The following is a 27,872-nucleotide window of genomic DNA, read 5'->3' as shown; positions in this document are numbered from 1 at the left end:
TTGGCAAAGATCCAGGGCTACATAAGATGGTAAGTGGGGGCAATATTGCTGAGAGAGCAGGCCGTTTTCTGACCATTACCCTTCAATAGGCTTACCACCACCACCTTCCACATATCGTTCTCAAGCAGCAGTGATAACCAGTGCCAGTAAGAACTGCCAAGGCCTGGCCCTGCACCCCTACCGCCATTTCCATGCCATATCAGTTGAGTTTACTGAGGATAATCCATCCCCAAATTCCTGGCACTCTTAATTATTTTTCTCTTAATTACAGAGTTTCACTAGTCCGTGCTACAATTAGCTTCCTCTTCAATGTTGATAAGCCCATTTGGGGTAGAACCCGATATGCGTTTCACCTATTTTTTCGGGCATATAAAAGGGCACAAAGTGTACCAAGTTAGCCGTGGGACGACCTGTATCCAACCTGCACAGGTCTTTGTCCCACTGCTAAATTTATGGACGGCCTTTATTGAAGGATCCTGGGCAGATTCCTAAAACAGGCATTAGACTGTTCAAGGACCCCATCGAGCAATTAGTGGGCAATGAGAAGAGCAGACATCTGGTTGAAGAGTTTTAAAATGCAGGTTTATGTTTTTGTTTGATTTACCTTTGGAGAACCAGGAGAAAGCTTGGAGACATTTTCTTTCAGGAAATTATTGCATTAACTGGAGTCCACAATACAACAGGTTTCACTTAGTCTGTACTGAGGTATCTCGGTTCTCTATGCTACATTGGCAAACTTCTTTTTATATCCTGCCTTAACATCAATCGGACCAGCTCCTCCCCCATGCCAATAGTAACCTCTTTTGAGCAGATAATTTCTCCCGTGGCCCCAAGCACATTTCACAGCTCATCAATCAGCATTGAAAAGTGTGCTGACACTGATTGGTCAAAAAATACAGTTGTATTCATCACAAGGCTAAGAAACTGGGGGCAGGTGGAACTTTATGCTCTCCCCCACACCAGGTTTGGAGGGCCAGGAAGAGCGTATAATCGAGAGAGCCCCACCACCATCCTGCCTCCACTTAAATTAAGTCCGGGTTGGGAAGGCCCTGTGAACGGCCCTCCCTCCTCGCTGCCAATTGAGGCCCTTACGTGGGCAATTAATGCCCAATTAAAGACCTCATTCCCACCGCCAGAATTAGCTGAGTGGCAGGCAGACCTGTCGCCGCACAGGGAGCAGGTCAAGCAAACCCGTGCAGTCTGCTTGCCGGCTCCGGGGTTGGGGGGCGCGGGGTCCTTTGGTCAAAGGCACGGTGCCTGAATGAAGGCCCTGGCATCGGTGGGGGGGGGGGGTGCCACTTGCTGCCGACCCCTCTACACCCTCCTCCCCTGCGACCCCCCCACCCCATGAAACCACTTCCGCCCTGACTTACCCGTGGCCTGGTCCCTCGTCGCTCCTAGGCCTCGGGTGAGTGCAGTACCGGTAGCCGCCAGTGCCTCCGCTGAGGGCTGCTCAGTTCTAGGAACCTTGATCCTGTGGAAGGCCCACCACTGCCCACTTAAGTGCCTAATTGGCACTTGATCCTGCAGGCACTTTCACCAGTGGTCGAGACCCCCATCGCCCGGATAAAATCCCGGCGCAAGTGATCAGAACATTCTGTCAGACATTTCATTCTATTACTACCTATCTCACACATTAGCTTTTGAAACATTTCTTGTTGATAGGGCCTGAGGTAAATTTATGAGGGGAGAAACATAGCCAAACAAATGGACGCGGGGCTCGGGCAGGAAAGGGGAGTGGAGGTGGACGAGGAGCCATGATTTTACTGAACTGTGGAGCCAGCTTGAGGGGCCGCATGGCCTACACCTACTCCTAGTTCCTATGTTCAAAAGCTAAAGGTAAAAGGTGTCGCCACATTCAGTTTGAATTTAGGATCTGCTTTGTGCTCCCGGAAGCTTTGTATTGTCGCATAGCATTTGTTAAATCTGTTTGATAAAAACATTCTTGAAAACTAAGTAACGAGAGAGCAGTGTTTATAAAAATTCAGGGAATTCTTCAGAAATAAGAGTGTCACTCTTGAAATGAGGGTTAAATTGGAAAGCTGGGTTGGTAATGCCATGGTGATTGCTTGGGAGGAACAGAGGCGCACTGATCTAAATGAGATGCTTTCTTGTTTGCTATATTAAACATTAGGGTCATTTTCTCAAGCGGTTTTCACTAAAGTCTCTCTGTCGCCACTGAAACCAAACAGACATTCATTGTGATCATCCACAACTGCATTCTGTCTGGAGATTCTGAACTTAGTACCTATTAGTTGAAGTTATTTTAGGGCTGGCAACATCACAGTCCACAAGCAACTAGCCACAAAGTCAGCAACTAAGTTCCACACACTTTTAATGACACATCTAAGATTCTAGCACATTTGTGTAAACAAAGACCTAACAGAGCATTTTCCTCATGATCTTGAATTGCAGCCATTTCTTTCCTCCCATTCATACCTGGCTGGCATCTGGAGCACAGATCTTTCACATTCCTGGGGGAGAAAAATTCCAAAATTTCTCTTCGGTGTAAATGACTCTATTCCCAGATGTTTGTAGCGAGGGGGAAGGAAAGTTAAATACTTACTCTGATCAAAGAGGGAGAGATTCTACTTGGCACCATCTTCAAGAAAGAAGGCGGAGGTATTGAGTTTTGGTTTGGACCCGACGCAACATCAGCGATGGGTTAGAAATCTCTGCACAAAGATGGAGACCTGAGGTTTGCCTTAAATTGGGCCTCAAATCCATAATTCAGGCAAGCTGCAGACACCAATCGGGTTTACTGATGCAGCTCGCCAATCTGAGCCCTTCTATCAAAATAAAACCCTCTCAGCAGATAACGATCTGTTTGCATCAGAACTGTGTCAGAGAAAAAACAACAAATAAGTCCAGGGTGAGAATGGGGGTGTTGGGGTGGTGAATAGCAAGAGCAAAGTGCAGGCCGGCAGTAGCTCGCCGTACTGCTCTGGTACTTGGTGCGTTTTACTCTTCCTGCCTCTACATAAGGCAAGTGAAACTAGGAAAACCTCCCTCTTCTTTGGTGACTTCCAGTGGTTCCTTTAAGGCTGTTGTGTACCCAGAAAAATTGAAGTGGGTGATTTGGCGTTATGGTCCTGGAAACAGGCCCTAGGCCCCTGTTTACCATGCTCAAGGTAATTAATACTTGTTTCAGCAGGCACCATGGGCTACTAGTTATTTTTATGAGGTTATGAAGATAGATTGGAGAAGTTGGGACTGTTTTCCTTGGAGAAGAGAAGGCTGAGAGGTGATTTGATAGAGGTATTCAAAATCACGAGGGGTCTGGACAGAGCAGATAGAGAGAAACTGTTCCCACTCATGAAAACATCAAGAACGAGAAGGCACAGATTTAAAGTATTTGGTAAGAGGAGCAAAAGTGACACGAGGAAAAACTTTCTCACACTGCGGGTGGTTAAGGTCTGGAATGCGTTGCCTGAGAACGTGGTGGAGGCAGGTTCAATTAAAGCATTCATAAGGGAATTAGAGAGTTATATGAAAAGGAAGAATGTGCAGGGTTATGGGGGGAAGGCAGGGAATGGAACTGAGGAAATTGCTCTTTCGGAGAGCCAGTGCGGACACGATGGGCCCAATGGCCTCCTTCTGCACTGTAACGATTTTGTGAACTAAATCTTGCCTGATACAAGATGTATCATTGAACTTCAGGAGCAGATGGACGCAGAAGATTGCAGACAAATTTTTGTAAACCTTTCCCTCATGTTACACTCGAAAAACAGCCAGAACAAGATTGACTTTGTCCCCCAAACTGTTTGGCACAGCCCTTTCTAAGTTTACAAAGGGGAAAAAAGCCTAGCACTATTTTCATTCCAATGTCAGATTCAAGTGATGCATTGTCATGTGATTTGCATCATCATGGTGTATGTTTGAAAACAAATGGATGTCTGAAGTCATTATTTCTATAGTTTTATTTCCCATTCTTAAGCTCATATTACAATAAAAACACAACCCCACTTGGCTTATTTTCTCACAAGTTCTTTTCAGCTCAGAGGAGTTAGTGTTACTGGCAATTGAGAGGAGGGTGCAGAGTATTCCACCATCCGTTGCACAGTAACAGCATTGTGGTGTCTGATGCCTTGTGTTCATACATTTGCACCTGATCTCTATTTTCTTAAAGTAGTAATGAGCACATTAAATAATTCACAGTACAACAACCAGATTTAAATACAGTAATAGGGGACTACTGCATTACTGTGTCACAAACAAATTGGGATTTAGCAAAGATATGCATTTCTTTACAATGTATATAAGACCTTCTGTCAGCCGATAAGGATCTGTTTGTATCAGAATTATGTTAGATGTAGACACAGACCAACCCTTCATTCTGCTCTCTAACTTAGTGCACTTACCAATAGTATCAATGCTGGCGTGTAACAATTCATTCAATGTGGCGGCCTTTCCTATGTTAATCGATCCCATGGTCCTTCTGGGCTTATCAAAGAGCGTGGGTCATTTGCGCTTTCCAGAACAGCATCTCAACTTGCAAGCAGGTCTCATTGGCACACAGGAGAGGGCTTGTATCAGAACCACTTAGTAAATGACTGAGAAAAGAAACAGTGCAAATACAAGAGTTAAATGTGTTATTTTAAGTTCCAACCTTTGAAGAGATAATGTGTTTGGCTCAATTGTCACACTGTCCTGAATGTTCTAAAGGTAGACCACTGTATCCGTGTCTCTTGGCCCTCCCTTGTTTTTGTGTCTCACATTTTAAAGCAGCAAGTCAGGGGGAGCCTGGGAGGAGACCTTTGCATAGACTCTCTTCTTACCCTCCCCCACTCATGATGTTCCTCCATAATGGCACCATCAATGGGAGACAGACCACTGTCACAGTTTTATGATGGATGTCATTGAACAGTGACCAAAGAGTGGAGTGGGGTGGGGGGTTGTTTAGGGTAGGTGGGGAAAGAGCATGCAGGAATCCACAGCTTCCTGAGACCAACAGCTTTGGAGGAATAAAATCACAGCGACAAGAGGATTTTAAAAAACTTGAAAAGATAAGAAAATTCAAGAATAAGCAAAGGTCATCTGATCATCATTTGACCAACATAATCATAAAAGGTTTTTGTGATGCAACAACACCAAGGGATTACTCACCCATTGTGGAATCTGCCCAATTGTCATCCCATTGAAACCAAAGGAAACAAAATTGGCTAGGTTGTCTGCATTGCTGTTAAAATCCACATGAAATGCAATTTTCAGATCATACATTGCAATACCTCCCAGTACAAGGTCAAAGCTCCACAAGGAGCTGTGAATAATTCCGTTAATGAGATGACCACAGAAAGATAGAATCATAGAAAGTTTACAGCATAGAAAGAGGCCACTTGGCCCATCATGTCTGCGCCGGCCAGAAAACGAGCCACCCAGCCTAATCCCACCTTCCAGTATTTGGTCCGTAGCCCTGCAGGTTACAGCACTTATCCAGACAACTTTTAAGTGAGTTGAGGGTCTCTGCCTCTTACATTCTTCATGATGCTTTCTCCTGTCTCTGCCTCTAAGGGACCAATGTCTACTTTAGCTACTCTCTTCCTTTTTATGTACTTCTAAAAGCTCTTACAATCTGTTTTTATATTGCTGGTTGGTTTGATCTTATTCTATTTTTTCCCTTTTTATCAACTTTTTGGTGGCCCTTTGCTGTTTTCTGAAACACTCCCAATCCTCAGACTTGCTACTATTTTTTGCAACATTGTAAGCTTCTTCTTTACTCTTCTTGACTTTCTGAGTGAGCTACGTATGGGTCTTTCTTGACGAGTTTTTGTTTTTGAACAGAATGTACTTTTGTTGAGCCCTTTGAATTGTCTCGAAATGTTTCCCACTGTTCATTTACCGCCATACCTTCCAGTCTATTTACACAATTAACTTTAGCCAGTTCTCCCCTCATACCTTTGTAATTGGCTTTGTTTAAGTTTAAGATTCTTGTTTGTGATTGAAATGTGTCACTTTCAAACTTAACATGAAATTCAATGGTATTATGATCACTATTTCCCAGTGGAACATTTACGATTACATTGTTTATTAACCCTGCTTCGTTACACAATATGAGATCTAAGATAGCTTTATCCCTAGTCGGTTCTACAATGTATTGCTCCAAGAAACTGTCACAAAAACATTCTCCAAACTTATCTCCTAGACCACTGTTGCCAATTTGATTGTCCCAGTCTATATGCAGATTAAAGTCTGCCATAATTAATACATACCTTTTTTACACGCTCCAATAATTTCCCGTTTAATGTTCTGTCCAATAATATAGCTACTGTTAGTGAGCCTGTAAACTACTCCCACTGGTGTTTTCTGACTCCTGCTATTCCTAATTTCCACCCAAACTGATTCTACTTCATGATCTTCTGAGGCCAGATCCCATCTTATTAATGTCCTTATGTCATCCTTTACTATCAGGGCTACCCCTCCTCCTTTGCCATTCTGTCTGTCTCTCTGAAATATTGTGTACCCTGGAATATTCAGTTCCCAACCTTGATCTCCTTGTAACCATGTCTCGGTAATGGCAATTAGATCAAGATCGTTTACCGTTATTCGTGCCACTAGTTCATCTATCTTATTACAGATGGTTCGTGCATTCAGATAAAGGAACTTTAATTTCATTTATTTACCTCTATTCCCTGCAATGACCTTTTTTTTTTATTCGTTCGTGGGATGTGGGCGTCGCTGGCTAGGCCAGCTTTTATTGCCCATCCCTAATTGCCCTTGAACTGAGTGGTCATTTCAGAGGGCATTTTAAGAGTCAACCACATTGCTGTGGATCTGGAGTCACATGTAGGACAGACCCAGTAAGGACGGCAGATTTCCTTCCCTAAAGGACATTAGTGAACCAGATGGGTTTTTACAACAATCGACAATGGCTTCATGGTCATACGAGACTAGCTTTTTAATTCCAGATTTTTCTTTTCATTAATTGATTTCAAATTTCACCATCTGCTGTGGTGGGATTCGAACCCACGTCCCCAGAGCATTAGCCTGGGCCTCTGGGCTACCAGTCCAGTGACATTACCACTACGCTACCGCCTTGACAATGTACAATTTTTGTTAAACTCTCTGTCCCTTCCTGTCCCATTCTGTTGGGAGTTACCCACATCACTATCCTGCCCCGATGTCCTGACCCCTCTCTTTGGATTTCTACCTTTACCCAAAACCTGCCCGTGCCCCCGCCCACCCCCCAGTTAGTTTAAAGCCCTGCCCACAGCCCTAATTATGTGATTGGTCAGGACACTGGTCCCAGCCCGGTTCAGTCATGAACCTTCTGAGTGTTTTTAACTGCAGACATCATGGCAGGCTGTGGGCTAATTCTTGAAAGATGGAATGTTCCATATCGTCTCTGTTGGTCTCTTCTGCGCAAGTCAACACATCCTAAACAAAGGCTCTTTCTCAGCAATGCTTGTTGCTTTGTAATACGGTGGCTAATTTCAGAATTTGCCTACACAGCTTAATCTAGTAGTTGAGATCAATTTTATACTGTCAGCATAGCATCATGCTTTTATCTTCCCGAACATTCCCCAGCACCTGTCCCAGCAATAAACGTTATTATTAAAACTCACATCCTAATTATCTAAACAGTAAAACATAATAGTTCTATGAAACAAAAGAATGGGAGCAACATTTACACTTTTGAGATGCGATGTTAAACTGCTGGCTTGATTTAGGTGGTCATTTGAGATTCCATGGCATTATTTGAAGAGAAGTGTGGAATTTCTCCCAGTGGGCTAGACAACATTCCTCTCTCATGCAACACAACTTAAAGCAAAAATTAACTGGTCATCTCATGGTAGTTTATGGGACCCCATTCCAAAGGGTTGTAATTTTACCTGCATAACAATAGTCCCTGCAGTTTAAAGCAACTCATTGCTGGTAAGCTGTTTGAGCTTAAATTTCTGAGTGATGTGGTAAGACACTATAGGAACAATTTTGACTTGGGCGGGTATCGTTTGTTTTGGACTGGGGGGGGGGGGGGGGGCATTGTGGGTGGCACATTGCCATGACGCTGTTGACGAAAGAGCCAGGTTATTTTACCTCCTAGGCCTCAATATTTGAAGGCCGACTGCCTCTTGATCGCCTGCAAAATCAGGCAATCCACCCACCTGGCCCACACAATTTCCTCCCCCTTCCCCGATTCATCCTAAAGGGGGGGGGGAGGCACCTCTTAAAGTGAGTTCACATCCCCTACCTTCACTTTTCATTCAGCACGCGGGTGCCTTGTGATTTCCCAAGGCATCCGTGGATATCCCAGTAGAGGAAGTGAGGGCGGGAAGGGAAGAACATTCCCCAGCACCTGCAGGAGCATCCCCAGGCCAATTTCAAGCAGGCCTGGACAAAAGTGACTAAGAACATGAACAGCATCACCAGAACCAAGAACTTTCAGTGCAGCAAGAAGTTCAATTAACTCACAACAGTAGCAAGGGTCAGTACACCTCTTCATCTGTCTCAATAGCACCTCACAACACACCTCTCACCCACTCTTCCAACAATGTCAATAATAACCTCTCCTCCGCCACATCCTTCAACATACTTGGGCACATCAAGACACCTCTCTTGCTCAGTGCAAAGACATTCAGCTCTTCCACAGCCACGAACGTGAACTTAACTCCCACTCCACCCACACCATTTCTGATGGAGAGGGGGTGTTACGACCAGGTGAGAAAGGTGTCTAGGGGTCCTTCTCAGCCTTCACCTGGTCTTACCGTAACAGGGGTTAATTTTAAACACACCCTGTGTTTAGCTCTCCCTTGGTGAATCCTTGTTCATCGCTTTCCAATTATAAGGCAAAGAAACCAGCGCAAACAGGTTTTCTTAGGTTTCAGGAAGAAAAGTTGGAATTTATTAAATTAAACAAACTCTCAGTTGGCGCCTACGGATACACGGCGCGCCCACGCTAGCATGCAAATGCAATACACATATGCAAATAGAGACAAAAAAGAGCAGAAGTAAAAAATAAAATGGAAAAGTTTGGGGCAATATCTAAAGAGTTTTTGTTGCAGTTCTTCGAGCTCACTGTAGAGTCCTTGATTGTAGGTAGATCTTGCTTTTCGTTGGGGCCCAGTATTCTTCTTAAACCTTGTTCAGTGTAGGAGACTTTTCTCTCTTGGGGTTCATGTGTCTTCAGTGGATTCAGAGGCTTGTGAGAAAGAGATGGGAGCAGACAGGCAAGATCTTCTCAGTCCAGGAGCAAAGTCTTTCAAACTTTCTATGGCTAGTTCAAAAACCCTGGAACAGCCAGTTAGTCATGTGACCAGCTGGTCCAACCAGTCCTGGCCCCTGTGGATTGCATCACCCCAGCAGGCCCTGGAATGCGCTTCTTCACCCCCTCACTGTCCGGTGATCAACATCCATTGTGGGTTGAATGTGTCAGGGAATGGTCCTTCATCTACACAAGCACCGTCAGTTTGTGTGCAGTTGTTTTTTCCAGCCACGGCTGATCTGTTCAACAAGGCATTTCCTCGCCCCAGCAACAGTTAAAAATCAATGATCATATAACAAAACCAATGTACCTCATTCTTGGCAGGTAGGGGCCTGCATGACAGGGAGATTAAAATCAGCTTTTGTATAAATGCAGATCTTTTGCCTTTTATCACCATTAAAAACTGGATCTGTTGAATGCTGTCCAACAGGTAGTCAATCAATCATGACATTGCACATGACGAGTCAAGATCAAGTGTAGTCTTAAGTTAAACTATGGTGCACAGACAAAATTCAGTCCCCATTTTAAAATCATCCAGGCTGTAGTATTTTTATTGATTACTTAGGTTTTATATTGCAAGTTATTGTTACAAAGCAAAGCTTTCTGCAATTTGGGAGGCAGAGAAGTTGAGTTGGTTGGAGCTTCAGAGTTTCCCTGCAGTACAGGCAGAGGAGTTAGGAGACACACTGGGGACAGGACCACCACTGTTGACAGGGTGTAACTACAACAGGACAAGTTTACATTGGCCATTTCTCTTACAGATGTGGACATAGGAATTTGCAATGGAAATAAAATTGGCATGAAGACAGGACAACACGAATAGACAAAAAGTGCAAGCAGATTTAAAATTTGTAATACATTATAGAAAGTTGTACAAATAGAAATCAATCCAGAAACACTGCTGCAATGCAGGCTAGTCTCCTTCAGTCCAAGATACCTAACAGTAAATCATCTCCCAGTGCCTACCCCCTGAAGTTAGTCTGCACACCTTGCCCGTTCAAAGGTCCGGAGAGCTACTACTCTTTTTAAGGAATAGCACTGTTTCTTCAGGGGCTGGGAGGGAGGACAAGAAGAAACAAACTTTTGAGGGTGTTGGCATCATGAGTCCAACAACAAGAATTAACTTGTTGTTCCTTTACATTTTCTCTTCATTTTAGGCTAGCTTGGACAGAATATTGCAAGAATGTTCTTATTAAACATAACAGGCTGGATTTTACCAAGCCTGCGTGGTGGAGTGGCCGAAATATGAGGCCGGCATTGGTCAGCCACGGAGGCCGATGCTGGGAGGGCCCGGCCAGATCCTCCCAGCGGTGGCGAGGCTCTATGGCGGCCCCCCTGCTGCTGGGCAATGGGACCTGGACTTCAATATTTAAATTAATGACAAGCATAAATTTAAACAAACTTACTTTCAATCTTCTGGGCCCGCCGCAATCTTCGGTGCGGCAGCCAGCACTCCGCGCCTTCAATTCCCCATCCGGGGAAAGCCAGTGTGACACTGGCGGGGAGGGGGGAGGAATTAATATTTTCGATGCGGGAGGACAGAGCATGGGGTCAAATAAATGTAATGGGTGTAAGGGATGGTGAGAAGGAGTGAACTTTAAATTTTGTGCAGTCTGGGGGGTGTGGTAGGTCAGATTTAAAAGGTAAGTATTTTGGGGGAGAAGGGCAAATAGTTATTGTAATTGTTATTGGGGGGTGGGAAAGGGGCTGCCACTCAGCAATGGCAACTGACGCCATTGCTGGGGACGGACAGCCCACCCCCTTCCATGAGATCCACCCCGGATATTTAAATGAGCTGCGGCGTGTGAGATCGCTGCGGCCAGGCCGCCATTTCTTTGAGCTCATTGCTGAGATCGGCAGCGGGCTCTTAAAATCCAGCCCAACATCTTATAAACCAGTGTACCTTAAGCACTGGGTGACCTTGTGTTCCAGTAGATTTGTTCTACAAAATTGGAACGCTGACACTAAGGTTTGGGCAGTAATGAGTGGATTTCAGTTCCCACCAATCCCCGTTACCACCCACCCCACCCCTCGCCCCACCCACCCGCTCCCCCTGCAATTCCCAACCCTATAGAAAGACATACAGCTAGCACGGTTTGTGATATGACTGGCTTGCAAAAAGCACCTTCAGCACATTTTAAACTTTTCTCCCTACAGCAGACATTAAATTTGCAAAAACTTGCTCCTAGTCAGCTTGTAATTTAACCACCCTCCTCCTCCCACCCCCGCTACACACCTCCCATCCCCGTTATTGTTGCAAAAGGTAATCGGCGGAAACAAATCAAGGCAAGACATCACAGGGTAACAGGCAGGTGATTGGTTGGTGAGTATTACTGTTGTCTTAATTTCTCTAAGTGAGGACAGTGGGTTAAACTAGGAAATTTAGTTAATTTGGGTTGGTAAGTTTTAAATTTGGCACATTTAAGTAGGCATAAGTCTAAGTAAGTCTTATGTTTCATTTAACGTAACCTCCCTAACAAATAAAGTGACCTCAGCACAAAGGAATTCAGCTGATTGGTGAATAGCTCGTGAAGTGTTTATTTATTTGTCTTAAATTTATTTCTGTTAAGTCAGTTAATAGTCTTATAAATAGAGCCATGGCAGGACACCTTAGTCCCGTTGGAAGCATTACCTGCTCCATGTGGGGACTCCAGGAATCTTCTCATGTCCTGGACAACACCTGTGCAGGAAGTTTGAGCTCCAGGTTTTGGAGCTTGAGCAGCAGCTGGTATCACTGCAGTGCATCAATGAGGCAGAAAGCTATGTGGCTAGCACACTTCTGGATGTGCTCACCCTGCAGCTTAAGGGTATACAGGCAGAGAGGGAATGGGTGACCACCAGACAGTCTAACAGGGCAAAGCAGATAGTGCAGGAGTATCCGGAGTACACTTCACTCTCCAAGCAGTATTCAGAATACTGGTGAGAGTGATGGTTCCCCTGCGGAGTGCAGCTAAAGTCAAGTCCATGGCATCATGGCATCCCAGCTGTACAGGGGCGGCAGGAGGAAAATTGGGAAAGCAGTAATGATGTGGGATTCAACTGTTAGGGGAGCAGACATGCATTTCTGCGGCCGCAGATGTGAATCCAGGATGGTATGTTGCCACCCTAGTGCCAGGGTCAAGAATGTCACTGAGTGGGTGCAGAGCAATCTGCGGGGGGAGGGTGAACAGCCAGCAGTCATCGACCGTATGTTACCAACAACATAGGTAATAAGAGGGAAGACATCCTGTAGGCATAATTTAGGGAGCTAGGAAAGAAACAAGCAAGCAGGACCTCACAGGTAGTAATCTCTGGATTACTCTCAATGCCATGTGCTAGCGAGTATAGAAATAAAAGGATTGAGCAGATGAATGCATAGCTCGAGAGATGGTGCAGGAGGGAGGGCTTTAGATTCCTGGGACATTTGAACCGGTTCTGGGGGAGGTGGAACCTATACAGGCCAGATATATTGTACCCAAACAGAGGTGGGACCAATGTTCTGGCAGAGCAGTACTATTTAAGCTAACTTGGCAGGGGTGTGGGAACCAGGAGGTAACATTAGAGAGGAAAACCAAGGTGCACTAAGAATTGGGAGAGACAGATGACACTAGAGTAAGAAATAGTAAGATATAAGATGGGGTCAGAGTAAAAGGAAATGCATAAGATCTAAATTAGGTTTACAGTGCATGTATGTGAATGGACAGAGCATGGTAAATAAGACTGGTGAGCTGCAGGAACAAATAGCCATGTAGGAGTATGATTTTGTGGCAATAACAGAGAACTGGCTCAAAAGAGAACAGAACTGGGTGCTAAATATTCCTGCATACAAGGTGTTCAGGAAAGATATGATGGAACGAAAGAAAGGAGGAGGGGTGGCAGTATTGAGTAAAGAGAATATTACAGTGCGAGAGAGATAGGATGTCCTAGAGGGGTCAAGGACAGAATCTATTTGGTTACAGCTAAGAAACAATGGACATACCATTACATTACTGGGTGTATTCTATAGGTCACCAATAGTGGGAAAGATATAGAGGAACAAATCTGAAAGGAAATTACAAAGAGGTGTAAAAACTAGACCATAGTTATAATGGGGGACTTTAGTTATCCTAATATAGACTGGGATAGTAATAGTGTAAAGGGCAGAGGGGAGAAGAGTTTCTGAAGTGTATTCAGAAGAATTTTCTAGATCAGTTTGTTTCCAGTATAACGAGGAAGGAGGCATTGCTGGATCTGGTTCTGGGGAATGAGGTGGGTCAAGTGGATCAGGTGTCAGTAGGGGAACATTTAGGGGACAGTGATCATAGTATCATAAGGTTTGAGTTAGCCAAGGAAAAGGACAAGGAACAATCTAGAGTAAAAATAATTAATTGGGGAAGGGCCAATTTCAGTGCGTGAGAACGGATCTGGCCCAGGTAAATTGGAATCAAAGATTGGCAGGCAAAACTGTAATTGAACATGAGCTGCCTTTAAAGAGGAGATAGTTCGGGTACAAATGAGGTACATTCCCAAGAGGGAGAAAAGGTAGGACAAAAAAGCCAGAGCTCCCTGGCTGAAGAAAGAGATAGAGAGTAATATGAAGGAGTAAAAGGGTGCGTATGACAGATGTCAGATTGATAATATAGGTCAGAATCAGGCTAAATATAGGAGATTCAGAGGGGAAGAGAGAAAAGAAATAAGAGAAGTAAAGAAAGAGTATGAGAAGAGACTGGCAGCTAACATAAAAGGGAATCCAAAAGTCTTCTATAGGCATATACATAGTAAAGGGGTGGTAAAAGGAGGAGTAAGGCCAATTAGGGACTAAAAAGGGGATTTACACATGGAGACAGAGGGCATGGCTGTGGCACTAAATGAATACTTTGCACTGGTCTTTCAAGGAAGAAGATGCTAACAAAGTTATAGTGAAAGAGGAGGTAGTTGAGACAGTCGTTGGGCTAAAAATTGATAAAGAGGAGGAATTAGAAAAACTGGTTATACTTAAAGATTATAAGTTACCAGGATCAGATCAGATGCATTGAGGATGCTGAGGGAAGTAAGGGTGGAAATTGAGGAGGCACTGGCCATAATTTTCGAATCCTCCTTAGATACAGGGCTGGTCCCAGAGAACTGGATAATTGCAAATGTTCCAACCATTTTTGAACAAGGGTGTAAGGATAAGCTCAGCAACTATAGGCCAGTCAGTTTAACCTCAATGTTGGGAAAGTTTTTAGAAACAATAATCCAGGACAAAATTAACAGGCTTGTCAGCAAAGTTGAAGCACAGGGAATAAAAGGGCCAGTGACAGCATCGATACAAAGTTGGTTGAGTGACAGGAAACAGAGTAGTGGTGAATAGCTTTTCAGACTGGAGGAAAACTTATAGCCAAGTTCCCCAGGGATCGATGTTCGGACCACAGCTTTTCTTAATCTATATTAATGACCTGGGCTTGGGTGTACAAGGCAAAACTTAAAAACTTGGAAGTATTGTGAACTGTGAGGAGGATAGTGATAGACTTTAAGAGGACATAGACAGGCTGGTGGAATAGGTGGACAAGTGGCAGATGAAATGTAATGCAGAGAAGTATGAAGTGATATATTTTGGTCAGAAGAATGAGGAGAGGCAACATAAAATAAAGGATACAATTCTAAAGGGGGTGCAGGAGCAGAGGAAACTGGGAGTATATGTGCACAAATCATTGACGGTGACAAGGCAGATTGAGACAGCAGTTAAAACGGCGTACGGGATCCTGGGCTTTATAAATAGATGAATAGAGTACAAAAGTAAGGATGTTATTGCGAATCTTCATAAAACACTGGTTCGGCCTCAATTGGAGTATTGTGTCTAATTCAGGGCACCACGCTTTAGAAAGGATGTGAAGGAGTTGGAGACGGTGCAGCAAAGTTTCACGAGAATGGTTCCGGGCACAAGGGACTCGGTGACCTGGATGGATTGGAGAAGCTGGGGCTGTTCTCCTTAGAGAAGCGAAGGTTAAGAGAAGGTTTAATAGAGGTGTTCAAAATCATGAGGGGTCTGGACAGAGCAGATAGGGAGAAACTGTCCCCATTGGTGAATGGGTTGAGAGCCAGAGGACTCTTTAACATGATTGGCAAAAGAAGCAAAAGCAGCGTGAGGAAAAACTTTTTTATGTAGCGAGTGGTTAGGATCTGGAATGCACTGCCTGAGAGTGTGGTGGAGGCAGATTCAATCATGGCTTTCAAATGGGAATTGGATAATTATTTGAATAGAAAAAAAATGCAGGGCTACAGAGAAAAGGCAGGCAAGTGGAATTAGCTGAGTTGCTCTTGTACAGAGCTGGCATGGACAGAACGTGCCGAATGGCCTCTTTCTGTGCTGTAGCCATTCTATGATCATGAAAACCTGGGTTCAATGTAGAAAGAGGTTCAGCTACCGCAAGTTTTGATTGGTGTGGGGAAGCAGAGAGTTGCTCTATTAGACCACCAAGATGCAAAAGCCTTCTCTTGTTGATTCTATTCTTTGAAAGCTTTCTGTGGACACCATCTGGACCAATTTATGAGTCACAGTGACAGATGTTACCTTACTGAGTAAAAAATTCCCTTTACATGTGGCCATTTTCCAGGTTAGCACAATGAACTTTTTTTTATTCTTTCATGGAATGTGGGTATCGCTGGCAAGGCCAGCTTTTGTTGCCCATCCCTAATTTCCCCCAAACTGAGTAGCTTGCTAAGCCTTTTCAGAGGGCAGTTAAGAGTCAACCACATTGCTGTGGGTCTGGAGTCACATGTAGGCCAGACCCGGTAAGGACTGCAGATTTCCTTCCCTCAAGGACATTAGTGAATCAGATGAGTTTTTAATGACAATTGATGATAGTTTCATGGCACCATTACTGAGACTAGCTTTCAATTCCAAATTTTTATTAATTCATTGAATTCAAATTCCACCAGCTGCCGTGGTGGGATTTGAACCTGAGTCCCCCAAGGAATTAGCCTGGGCCTCTGGATTACTCGTCCATTGACATTACCACTACGCCACCATCTCCTCTCAGAAGGGGACTGAGAACCAGAGTGTCTCTCAGTTCATCTATCCAGACCACCAATTTCTGCCGATCCTACATGTTTTTATGAGTTACCGATTCAAAACTGACTCTCAGGAGGGTGGGTGGGAGGACAGCATCAATATCACAACTACTTCCCACCACCTCAGCAGCACGGCATAAGTGGTCTAGAGGTTGATAACGCATTCTTGTCCTCTTTGGTGGCATAAATGAGATTGACGACTGGCAGTGATTTCTGTCTATACTACCAACGCCACGTGCACTGAGTTTCAGTTTTAACTTGTACTACGTGACTTCAAAGACATAAAAGGACAGACTTCAAAAAAGAAAACACAAGCTTATTTCTTTAAAATTAACATACAAATATCCAACAACATGAAACCCTTGAAAGCGTTTGTTAATTTTGACTCATTGTTCCTGCAAATGCACAGTGATCAGTAAGAAAGTATGCTCGTTCAAAAAAAAATGTACTTACCCAGTGCAAAGGACTGTTTCATCCTCCACTCCACTGCCCAACGCAGAAACATGTTTTCTAACTCCCCCAGTTATATTGATGCGCAGAAGCCCATAGACCTTAAACTCCTTATGGTCGTTGCTAAGCTGCTGCATCATGTGATGTCATGATCTAGGCATGTCAATTATGTAAGCCAAGTAAGCAATAGAAGACTTCATTTATGCTTGAAATAGTTTGAAGGAGAAAGACACACACACACTCGCTGACTCATAGGCACTGACAACCCGTGAGCAAAACAGATAAAGAAACATAGTGGGGAGGAATAGTGTGTATTCTACAGATAAACAACTGGCATTCCACGGGCAGCCGTGCTACCTTCTCAAATAGTTAGCCGAAGAACAAAGACCTTCTCAACAATTTGTAAATGATTAATCTCTTTCCTGCATGCAAGTAAGAGTCAGACACCAAAGTTATTTATATACTTACACACACAAAAAAAATCAACCGTGCCTGTGGTCAGGACAACAGCTTTACTTCCCATCCCCCCCCCCCACCCCCCAACCCCAGCACTTATACAGCTGGCGGACCATTACAGTTACCCTGCTTCTAAAAACTCCAGAAGAGACGCTCACAAGTGTAAAAGACAACTGGTTCCTTTAGCAGGAGGTGTATTATGCAAAAGCCAATTAAAGAGCTCCTATTATAGCAGGGGAACTTGTAATGCTAATTATATTCAGCCTTGTGTTTGCCTAGCTCCACAGTCTTATAGCACATGAAGCAATGAGCGACAAATAGTGAATCTGTTTCACAGGAATTCAAATCTTGTTTGTACAGATCACAAGACTGAATGCCTTTAAGTTTTCTTATTACCCCCTCCCCTCCCTCTCTCCCTCTCTCTCTCACACGCACACACATACACAGAATTTCTTGTCAAATGGCCATTTTGGGTTTATTATGACTGAACATCTGAGTTACATGATAAACAGATGATTTAAATCATCGTCCACTCCATCAGATACCCCGTACTTCTGCTCAATCATCTAAAATAAAGCGATTTTTTTTCCCGGTCTGGCACTTTTCTTGGTATTTTGCAAGAGAGAGGTTTTTTGACAGATATTATGCTGGCAGCTTGTTACCTTTCTGCAAAGCCGAAAAGACAGTTTTGTAAATGTTTTCCTTAATGCCCCACAGACAAATGGTAGACAGTACCTGAGGGGACAGGTCTCAGCCAAGCTTGATGGCAATTTCTGCTCAATCAGTTGTGGCATCACTGACTACAAACGATGGGCCTAGATGTTAAGGAGCAGATTTTAGCAGCTGCTTACCAAAGTGAAGCTGGATTCCAGTTAGAGGGATGGAGTCACTCCTGATACATGTGTTTCACAAGACCTCAGAACTATGGAATTCCTAACTGTCTTACATCACCAAACCCTGGCATCACAGGGGCGGCACAGTGGTGCAATGGTTAGCACCGCAGCCTCACAGCTCCAGGGACCCGGGTTCAATTCTGGGTACTGCCTGTGTGGAGTTTGCAAGTTCTCCCTGTGTCTGCGTGGGTTTCCTCCGGGTGCTCCGGTTTCCTCCCACAGCCAAAAGACTTGCAGGTTGATAGGTAAATAGGCCATTATAAATTGCCCTGAGTATAGGTAGGTGGTAGGGGAATATAGGGATAGGTGAGGATGTGGTAGGAATATGGGATTAGTGTAGGATTAGTATAGATGGGTGGTTAATGGTCGGCACAGACTCGGTGGGCCGAAGGGCCTGTTTCAGTGCTGTATCTCCAAAGCTAAAATCTAAATCACTATCTCAATTTATGTTCTTTCTTCTCCTACTTTTCTCAACATTAACTTGCACGTATGCAGCCTAGCCCCTTCTCCTTGATGTCTCAATGTGTGTATATGCCATTCTTCCTCAGATAGTTCTTCCAAGTTATGATATTCTAGAATTGTCTTCTCTTCCTCTCAAGGTGGCATTAGCTTCTAATGGTGTACAGCTGGACTCCTATACCCCAGCCAATTGGCTATTGTTCCTGTATGAGCTTAGTCAATAAGTGCTATCAACAATTTGATCTGGTCATTAAAGCCCAAAATTAATCCTGTCCTGACATCCATAGTTGAGTGCTTTAGGAATATAGGAACAAGAGGAGGTCATTCATTCCATCGAGGCTGTTCCGCCATTCAGTTAGATCATGGTTGACTTGTACCTCAACTTCATTTCATCCATATCCTTTGATAGCTAAACAAAAAAAACTGGTGAACTCAGTCTTGAATATTTCAGCAGACCTAGTATCGACAGCCTTCTGGGAACAACAAGTTCCACATTTTCACACCGTTTGTGTGAAGAAGTATTTTATCATTTCTCTACTGAATGCCTTCCTCCTAATTTTAAGATCGTGCCTCCTTGTTCTGGTTTCAGACAGCAGAAGGAATAGCTTGTCTGTATCTATAGAATAATAGGATGTGAAATTGGGCTTGGCAGTGGATGTTGTTTGGACACTACTGGTGCTGTTTGGGGTACAAAATGGCATGCGCACACACTTCTGCCATGAATCGGGCTGGATGCTCTCTTGATATGGGCATGAGCGTGCTGGCAGCTAACGTCTGCCGGAAGTGTTTGATGCTTTCCCTAGTTCTTTCAAGTTGCAAAAGTCTACAGAGAGTTGTGTGGCAGGTGCTGAAGGACCTTCTGCTGTCTTGAAGGCTTCTAAACAAACCAGTTGCTCCCAGACATGGGCGCAGTCGTAGACATTCCCCTTGGAATACTGCATGAGTGGGGAAAACAAGAGGCTACGCAAAGAGTAGTGGTTAATGGATGTTTTTTGGACTGGAGGAAAGTTTGTAGTGGAGTTCCCCAGAGATCAGTGTTGGGACCCTTGCTTTTCCTGATATATATTAATGACTTAGACCTTGGTGTACAGAGCACAATTTCAAAGTTTACAGATGATACAAAACCTGGAAGCATTGTGAACTGTGAGGAGGATAGTGTAGAACTTCAAAAGGACATAGACAAGTTGGTGGAATGGGTAGACAGGTGGCAGATGAAGTTCAATGCAGAGAAATGGGAAGTGATTCATTTTGGTAGGAAGAACATGGGTACAATTCTAAAGGGGGTGCAGCAGCAGAGGGACCTGGGTGTATATATGCATAAGTCATTGGCAGGACAGGTTGAGAGCGCGGTTCATAAAGCACACAGTATCCTGGGCTTTATTAACAGGGGAATAGAGTACAAGAGCAAGGAAGTTATGTTGAACTTGGAAAGACACCAGTGCAGCCTCAGCTGGAGTATTGCTTCCAGTTCTGGTTGCTGCACTTTAGGAAAGATGTGAAGGCATCGGAGAGAGTGCAGAAATAATTCACATGAATGGTTCCAGGGATGAGGAACTTCAATTATGAAGTTAGATTGGAGAGGTTAGGACTGTTTTTCTTGAAGAGAAGGCTGAGAGGTGATTTGATAGAGGTATTCTAAATCATGAAGGGTCTGGACAGAGTAGACAGAGAGAAACTGTTCCCACTGGTGAAGCGATCGAGAACGAGAGGACACAGATTTAAAGTATTTGGTAAGAGAAGCAAAAGTGACACGAGGAAAAACTTTTTCATGCAGTGAGTGGTTAAGTTGTGGAATACACTGCCTGAGAGTGTGGTGGAGGCAGGTTCAACTGAAGCATTCAAAAGGGAATTAGACTGTTATATGAGAAGGAAAAATGTGCAGAGTTACGGGGAGGAGGCAGGGGAATGGAACTGAGTGAATTGCTCTTTCAGAGAGCTGGTGCAGACACGATGGGCTGAATGGCCTCCTACTGCACCGTAACAATTCTGTGGTTCTGTGATTCTGAATGGGGCAAGCGGTTGGAGAGGAGGGGAAGAGAAGGGCTCTCAGCAGGGGACCATATCTGCCCAGGGTGTTCAGGAAATACCTGTCCTACCTGAACCTCAGTGAGAAACAATGTGTGAGATATCTGTGCTTCAATAAGGACATCCTTGCTGAAATCTGCCACCTTCTATAGCGACAGCTGCAACCTCAGAGCAGGATAAGGACCGTATTGCCAGTGGCTGTGAAGGTGACTTTGGCAATGAACTTTAATGCATCTGGTTCCTTTCAAGATGCAGCTGGAGATATTTGCAATATCTCCCAGCTTGATGACCACTGTTGCATAAGGGAGATCACTGAGGCATTGTATTCAGAGAGCTGAATGCATTCCATGCATCAACTGTGGACAGAGAAACAGAGTTAATGGGCGGAATCTTACCAGCCCCGTGGAGGTAGCTTAGGAGGCGGGGAACGGAGAAATTTCGGAAGTTGCTTGTCAGGTCGGCTTACTGGCATATTCACGCCTCCATGAGATTTTGTCAATTAGCTGTGCTAACCCTGCCCTGGCTGCAGCGCAGTCGAGCCCAGTGTCTCACCTCATTGCAGACCCGGCATCTAATCTATTCTCTAAGATACTAAGATATGCACAATGTCAGTATCTGAGCTGGCGGATGCAATTGTGAAATTGAAAGATGATGCTGTGTCTTTATCATCAGCACCTTCTTGGTGTTGCTCCACTGCCCGCCATGTGGCACCTGGCACAAGAGCAAGGTTGTTGTGAGGGGTAAAGGGCAAAGTAAGTGGCGCATGTTTACACCACCTGCAGCTTGTAAATCAGAAAGAGATTGTGGGTTGAGGGGGCAGTAGGATGTGAGAAGGAGCATTAGGTATGAGTATACCATTATCTTCAATGATTTCAGTCCCACCTCAGCAATGGGCATCTGAATAATGGTCAGCACCGTCATCTCCATGAGGGTTAGGACATGCAGGTGCACCTCTCCCCACTCTGGTTAACTCCTGCTGCCTCTGGTTGTGCACCACTTGGTCCTGCAAGGTGAGAGTGGGAAGTGTGTCAGTGAGGGCAGTGCAGTCTGTTTGGCTGATGTGGCTGTCATGGTTCAATAGCTAGCAGTGCGTGCAAGCTGTGAGATGTGGGTATGAATCTTGCAGCAGTGCTAAAGAGTGTGAGGGTGAGGTGAAGCATATGAATGTTAAGTGCGAGGCCTGATTGATAAGAGATTGTTGATAGGTGAATGATGGAGGTGTGATAAATTGAGCAGTGTCTGAGGTTACTGATACAGTTGGGAGGATATGGCACTGGAAGATGCATTCACTGACCTTGATCACTCATGTGAGGTTATTGAACCTCTTGCGGCTCTGAATCCAGGTCTTGGGTCTCAACTCCTGGCATTGACTCATGGCTATCTGCTCCCGCTGCCTTTTGACTGTGTGTCTGGAGAGCCTTCTACCCTGCTGCAGATACAGGACCTCTGTCCTTTCCATCGCCTCCATGAAGACCTCCAGTGTCATGTCCAAAAACCTTGGGGCCCACGCTCTTCCCATGTTGTACCATTCCTCACTGTTTCCCAGGAAAAGTTCAGTTCCTGCATGACTCTCAGCACCTGCTCCAGCCACAATGGTTTAAGAGGTGCAGGCTCGCTTTAAGTGCTGCTATGAACTTACAATTTTGGGTCCCCTGCTCATGCACAGAGCCAATAAACAGTGCTGTTAGCGTTGGCTGCATGCAGAAATCATGCTAATGAGCAGGCAGCACGATGCAGCACATTCCGGTACCCGTTTGAGGGCTATCCAATTTAGCCTCCATCGAATCTTTGAGCACAGACTGTGTCTCTGTTGGCTCTTTGAAAGAGCTATCCAATTCGTCTCACTCTTCTGCACTTTCCCTATAGGCTTGCAAGTTTTTCATTTTCAAGTATATATCCAATTTCTACTCTATCAAATCTATACTATCAAATCCCTTTATCATTTTAAACACCTCAACTAGATCATCCCTTAGTCTCTAAATTCATCACTTCCTCATTGTTGTACTCCAGTCCCCTTGAGGATAAAGGCCAACATTCCTACAACTTAATTTGATTATTTTTGTGCCTGTGCACCAGCTTTTATTGATTTGTGTACATGGACGTCTAAATCTCCAGGTTCCTCCACAGTTTCTAGTCTCATCATTAAGGAAATATTCTGATTTGTCTTCCTTGGATTCAAAGTGGATTACCTCACACTTCCCCACATTGAACACAGTTTTACAGTTTTACCCACTCACTTAATTTTACCTATGTGCCTTTGTCACTTCCTGCTCCTTTCTATACACCACTTGTCACATTCTGCCAATCAGAGTACAATTGACTCTCATTTTTGCTATTTTCTAACACAGACTATTGGATAGTCATCAGAAGTAGGAATCCCAGTAAGTTTTGCCTCTTTGAACTAGAAGTGCTGAGGTTACTTGTAGTGCCACACTAGTTGAGATCATCTACCTCAGTACAGGTACAAGAATCCTGAATCAAACTTGAGATGGCTTGGTTCTAGTGGCTCATTTACACATCGCTGTCACCAACTGAGTCACCAGGTTAACTGTTTTAACTATTCAAGAGTCGGCTTCAGTTAAAAATCCCAGTAAATACCGAGAGTAGCTGCTATGCTTTTTTTTAACCAGTGGTGATATCTTTCACTTCCCCTTTTCAGTGCTCTTGTTCATGAAGCAATCCTGCACGTCTTAACAGAAACAATGCACTCTTGTGTTTTCAAAGCACTTTTGGCATTTGATATAATCTTACCTACATGGGGAGGAAGAATTCATTGGTTCTAGGTCCTGGGCCTTGCAACAATTTTATAAGAACTTAATAAGATTTGGTTGAGCAGAAGAGCACTAAACCAACAAAAGGCGCTGTGTGTAAATCACAAGCTTGTGGTCGTCCACAATCATGAATGCACATATGATTTTACCAACAGTGGTTTACGGCTGGCTTGCAGGTCCTGGGTGCCACGAGGGAGCTACTTTTGATGTTTTAAACATATGCCTCATACTTGGGAAATATCCTTCTGGCATCAAGTTCTGTCCTTGAATAACAATAATATTGGAAAAAACCCAACAGCTGGTTTGAAGTGTAATTCGTTGTACAACGTCCACTATCTACAGCCCAATGAATAGGTGACAGAGAATTACAAGAAATGAATTGCGGGTTTCAGATGGTCCTGTAAACACTACAGTTTTTCTGACTTCTAAATGAGCAATAAAAGTGTAAATTCACAAATTTTGTACTCTCAAAGGGGAGTCATACTTGAAGGCAGCACTGGGGTCAGGATTGATCTGTGACACAATAGCTCCAATTCTCCAATCCATGAACCCTTTAAGTAAAATTCCCCTGGTGGGTGAGTGGGATTATGTTGAATTTATCTTAAAACTGAAAACCCTCAGCACATATTCATGCCTCCAATATTAATCGGAACCTTTCCAAGAATTCAGTGAAAAGATTAATACCTTAACTTCAATCAATCTGATATAAACTGGAAATACCCTGACAGAAATGTGTCAGCATCCAAACCAGTTACTGCAGTATAATACTGTTTTCTGGCAATGCTAAGGCCCCACTAGGGCCAGCTTCCATATGGACCTCGTTCTTACAAGTGATCAGAATAGCAATCAGCTTTATATAGAACCTTTTATAACTTCAGGTCATCCCAAAGTGCTTTACAGCCAGTACTTTTGAAGTGTAGTCACTAATAATGGAGGAAATGCAAACAGCAATGTGATAATGACCAGATAATCTGCTTTTATTGTGAGATATTCCAGAAATCCAGTTGGTGAAGGATAGAACTGGAGCCAATCTTTACACAATTTTATAAGCATTTATTTACAGAGTTACACATTAAAAGCATATACCTTCTAACCCAACAACCAGCTTCAGTCTGTGTCTATTTATAGGGGCACAAGTTAATCTCTAATTAAAGTCAACCACCTGCATACAATTGAACACAATTAATGTACAAGTGACAGATTCCCTATCACTAAATGAAAATTAGAGTTGACATGTACAACCAAAATTTCAAAACAAATGAAATCAAAAGACTTCATATTACATACAAAGCATTACATTACGAGACACCCCTCCTCTAGGAACCCCAACAATTTATTCATACATGCATTTCTATTTGTAAAACAATCAGACTGTTGATGACTTGTATCCACCTATTTAATTTTAGAGATTTCCTTTCCAGCATTTGTTTCAAGTAGGCTAGGTCAATCCATAATCTTTTCTCACTCACACTTTTCGTAGACTGCATATTATCCCACAATGAATGATTATCTATATAGCATTCAATGGGTATAATATCTCCAGTACACCAATTGAATTGAATCTCACATGATATATTTGACAAAGATTGTCCCATATTCACTGCCTCAACAAAAGCTAGTGTTTCAGCAGCCAAAGTACTTTTAAAAACCTTTTTTATTTTCTTCGCTTCCCAAGCTAAATGACATTTCCCTTTCTCACCCAGCAGAAATACTATGAAACCAGCTGCTCTAAAATACCCATCCAGAAGATTAGCATGTGAAGCATCGCTAAAAATGACGAGTTTCATGTTCTTTGGGTCACCCAAGGATGGGAACTTAAGTATGCATTTCCCCAGATTTAATTTTTTAAATGTTTCACTTGCCCTGAAAATAAACATTCTGTACTTGAGGGAGTTTCATCGTAGTATCCAACACAACAAAACTAGCATCTGGTCTAGTCTGAGTGCACAACCAGTTCAAATGACCAATCAAACTTCATAATTACTCTGTCTCTACAGATGTAACCTCATCTTTCTGTGATGACCTAGCATGATTAACCAGGATGGGAGCGACACTCTCTAAATGGGATTGTTGATTTAAAGATATTCCAGACCTACTGTAGTTAATATCTAAACCAATATATTTAAAAGCCCCACAAACCTAACTCCAAATGTTAAATTCTACTCTAATCTCAATCTTCTTTGGCCTCCTTATCTCGAGAGACAATGGGTAAGCGCCTGGAGGTGTTTAGTGGTTTGTGGAGCAGCACCTGGAGTGGCTATAAAGGCCAATTCTAGAGTGACAGGCTCTTCCACAGGTGCTGCAGAAAAATTTGTTTGTTGGGGCTGTTACACAGTTGGCTCTTCCCTTTCGCCTCTGTCTTTTTTCCTGCCAACTGCTAAGTCTCTTCGACTCACCACACTTTAGCCCCGCCTTTATGGCTGTCCGCCTGCTCTGGCGAACGCTGGCAACTGACTCCCACGACTTGTGATCAATGTCACAGGATTTCATGTCACGTTTGCAGACATCTTTAAAGCGGAGACATGGACGGCTGATGGGTCTGATACCAGTGGCAAGCTCGCCGTACAATGTGTCTTTGGGGATCCTGCCATCTTCCATGCGGCTCACATGGCCAAGCCATCTCAAGCGCCGCTGACTCAGTAGGGTGTATAAGCTGGGGATGTTGGCCACCTCGAGGACTTCTGTGTTGGAGATACGGTCCTGCCAACTGATGCCAAGTATTCTCCGGAGGCAGCGAAGATGGAATGAATTGAGACGTCGCTCTTGGCTGACATACGTTGTCCAGGCCTCGCTGCCATAGAGCAAGGTACTGAGGACACAGGCTTGATACACTCGGACTTTTGTGTTCCGTGTCAGTGCGCCATTTTCCCACACTCTCTTGGCCAGTCTGGATATAGCAGTGGAAGCCTTTCCCATGCGCTTGCTGATTTCTGCATCTAGAGACAGGTTACTGGTGATAGTTGAGCCTAAGTAGGTGAACTCTTGAACCACTTCCAGAGGGTGGTCGCCAATATTGATGGATGGAGCATTTCTGACGTCCTGCCCCATGATGTTCGTTTTCTTGAGGCTGATGGTTATGCCAAATTCATTGCAGGCAGCCGCAAACCTGTCGATGAGACTCTGTAGGCACTCTTCAGTGTGAGATGTTAAAGCAGCATCATCAGCAAAGAGGAGTTCCCTGATGAGGACTTTCCGTACTTTGGACTTCGCTCTTAGACGGGCAAGGTTGAACAACCTGCCCCCTAATCTTGTGTGGAAGAAAATTCCTTCTTCCGAGGACTTGAACGCATGTGAAAGCAGCAGGGAGAAGAAAATCCCAAAAAGTGTGGGTGCGAGAACACAGCCCTGTTTCACGCCACTCAGGATAGGAAAGGGCTCTGATGAGGAGCCACCATGTTGAATTGTGCCTTTCATATTATCATGGACTGAGGTGATGATACTTAGTAGCTTTGGTGGACATCCAATCTTTTCTAGTAGTCTGAAGAGACCACGTCTGCTGACAAGGTCAAAGGCTTTGGTGAGATCAATGAAAGCAATGTAGAGGGGCATCTGTTGTTCGCGGCATTTCGCCTGTATCTGACGAAGGGAGAACAGCATGTCAACGGTTGATCTCTCTGCACGAAAGCCACACTGTGCCTCAGGGTAGACGTGCTTAGCCAGCTTCTGGAGCCTGTTTAGAGCGACTCGAGCAAAGACTTTCCCCACTATGCTGAGCAGGGAGATTCCACGGTAGTTGTTGCAGTCACCTCGGTCACCTTTGTTTTTATAGAGGGTGATGATATTGGCATCGCGCATGTCCTGAGATACTGCTCTAATCTCAATAGTTACACGTTTTTCAGGTTCCAGAGTACCATCCCATAAAACATCATGCATCATGAAGATGCCTGAAAGTTTTCTTTTATGATACAAATAAACCATTGCGAAATCTGCTTTTTGTTGAACTTAACCTATTTTCAGCAAAACAGATCTCACCGAGAAATACCACCTTGGAAGCATCATTCAGGCCACAGACGCATTTGTTTAGATTCCATAGTTTTCCTTCTGCATCTGCTGCCTGTTCAGGTGGTTTCAGAAACACTTCTTTCTGAAAGTATCACCCTGCAGAAATGTGGCTTTTAGGTTGATTGATCTACACTCCCAAGATTAAGTGACCAAAAGAGCTAAACAGATTCAAGATTACTTTTTCAGCTGTGGGACAATCGTCTCTAATACACTATCCTGACTTGGAACTATATCGTCGTTCCTTCACTGTCACTGAGTCGAAATCCTGGAACTCCCTTCCGAACAGCACTGTGGGTGTACCTACCCCAAATGGACTGCAGCGGTTCAAGAATGCAGCTCACCACCACCTCCTCAAGGGCAATTAGGGATGGGCAATAAATGCTGGCCTGGCCAGCAACGCCCACATCCCATGAATGAATAAAACAAAAAGCATCTGTATCACCCAGTTGCTCTTCAAAAACCCTAGCAACTAGTCTCATAAGTCCCACCTGCAAGGACTTTTTCAGAACAAATCCACCTAAGTGACAAAGCTGGTTGCCCCTTATCTGGTACCTCAGAATAAACTCCAAACTCTCTCCAACTGTCTAATTCCCTTTAGTTTGCGTC

The 27,872-nt window shown here is 44.0% G+C and overlaps 1 protein-coding gene across 1 annotated transcript in view; it reads right to left on the bottom strand.

Moving 5' to 3' along the window:
• The window catches only part of rasgrp3 (RAS guanyl releasing protein 3 (calcium and DAG-regulated)), a 99,376-nt gene extending 82,323 nt beyond the window's left edge, over positions 1–17,053 (bottom strand). Inside the window, exons 1-2 of the mRNA XM_068045352.1 lie at positions 16,664–17,053; positions 4,362–4,553 (exon numbers count right to left, since the gene is read on the bottom strand). Coding sequence (XP_067901453.1) covers positions 4,362–4,431 — 70 coding nt within the window. The 5' untranslated portion in view covers positions 4,432–4,553; positions 16,664–17,053. The remainder of the gene's footprint in view (positions 1–4,361; positions 4,554–16,663) is intronic.
• Positions 17,054–27,872: the final 10,819 nt, after the last annotated feature.

This window comes from Heterodontus francisci, chromosome 13 (genome assembly GCF_036365525.1).
Source record: "Heterodontus francisci isolate sHetFra1 chromosome 13, sHetFra1.hap1, whole genome shotgun sequence".
Classification (NCBI taxonomy): Eukaryota; Metazoa; Chordata; class Chondrichthyes; order Heterodontiformes; family Heterodontidae; genus Heterodontus; species Heterodontus francisci.
The sequence above is the reverse complement of the archived record's forward strand: the minus strand, read 5'-3'. Positions and strand labels throughout refer to the sequence as shown.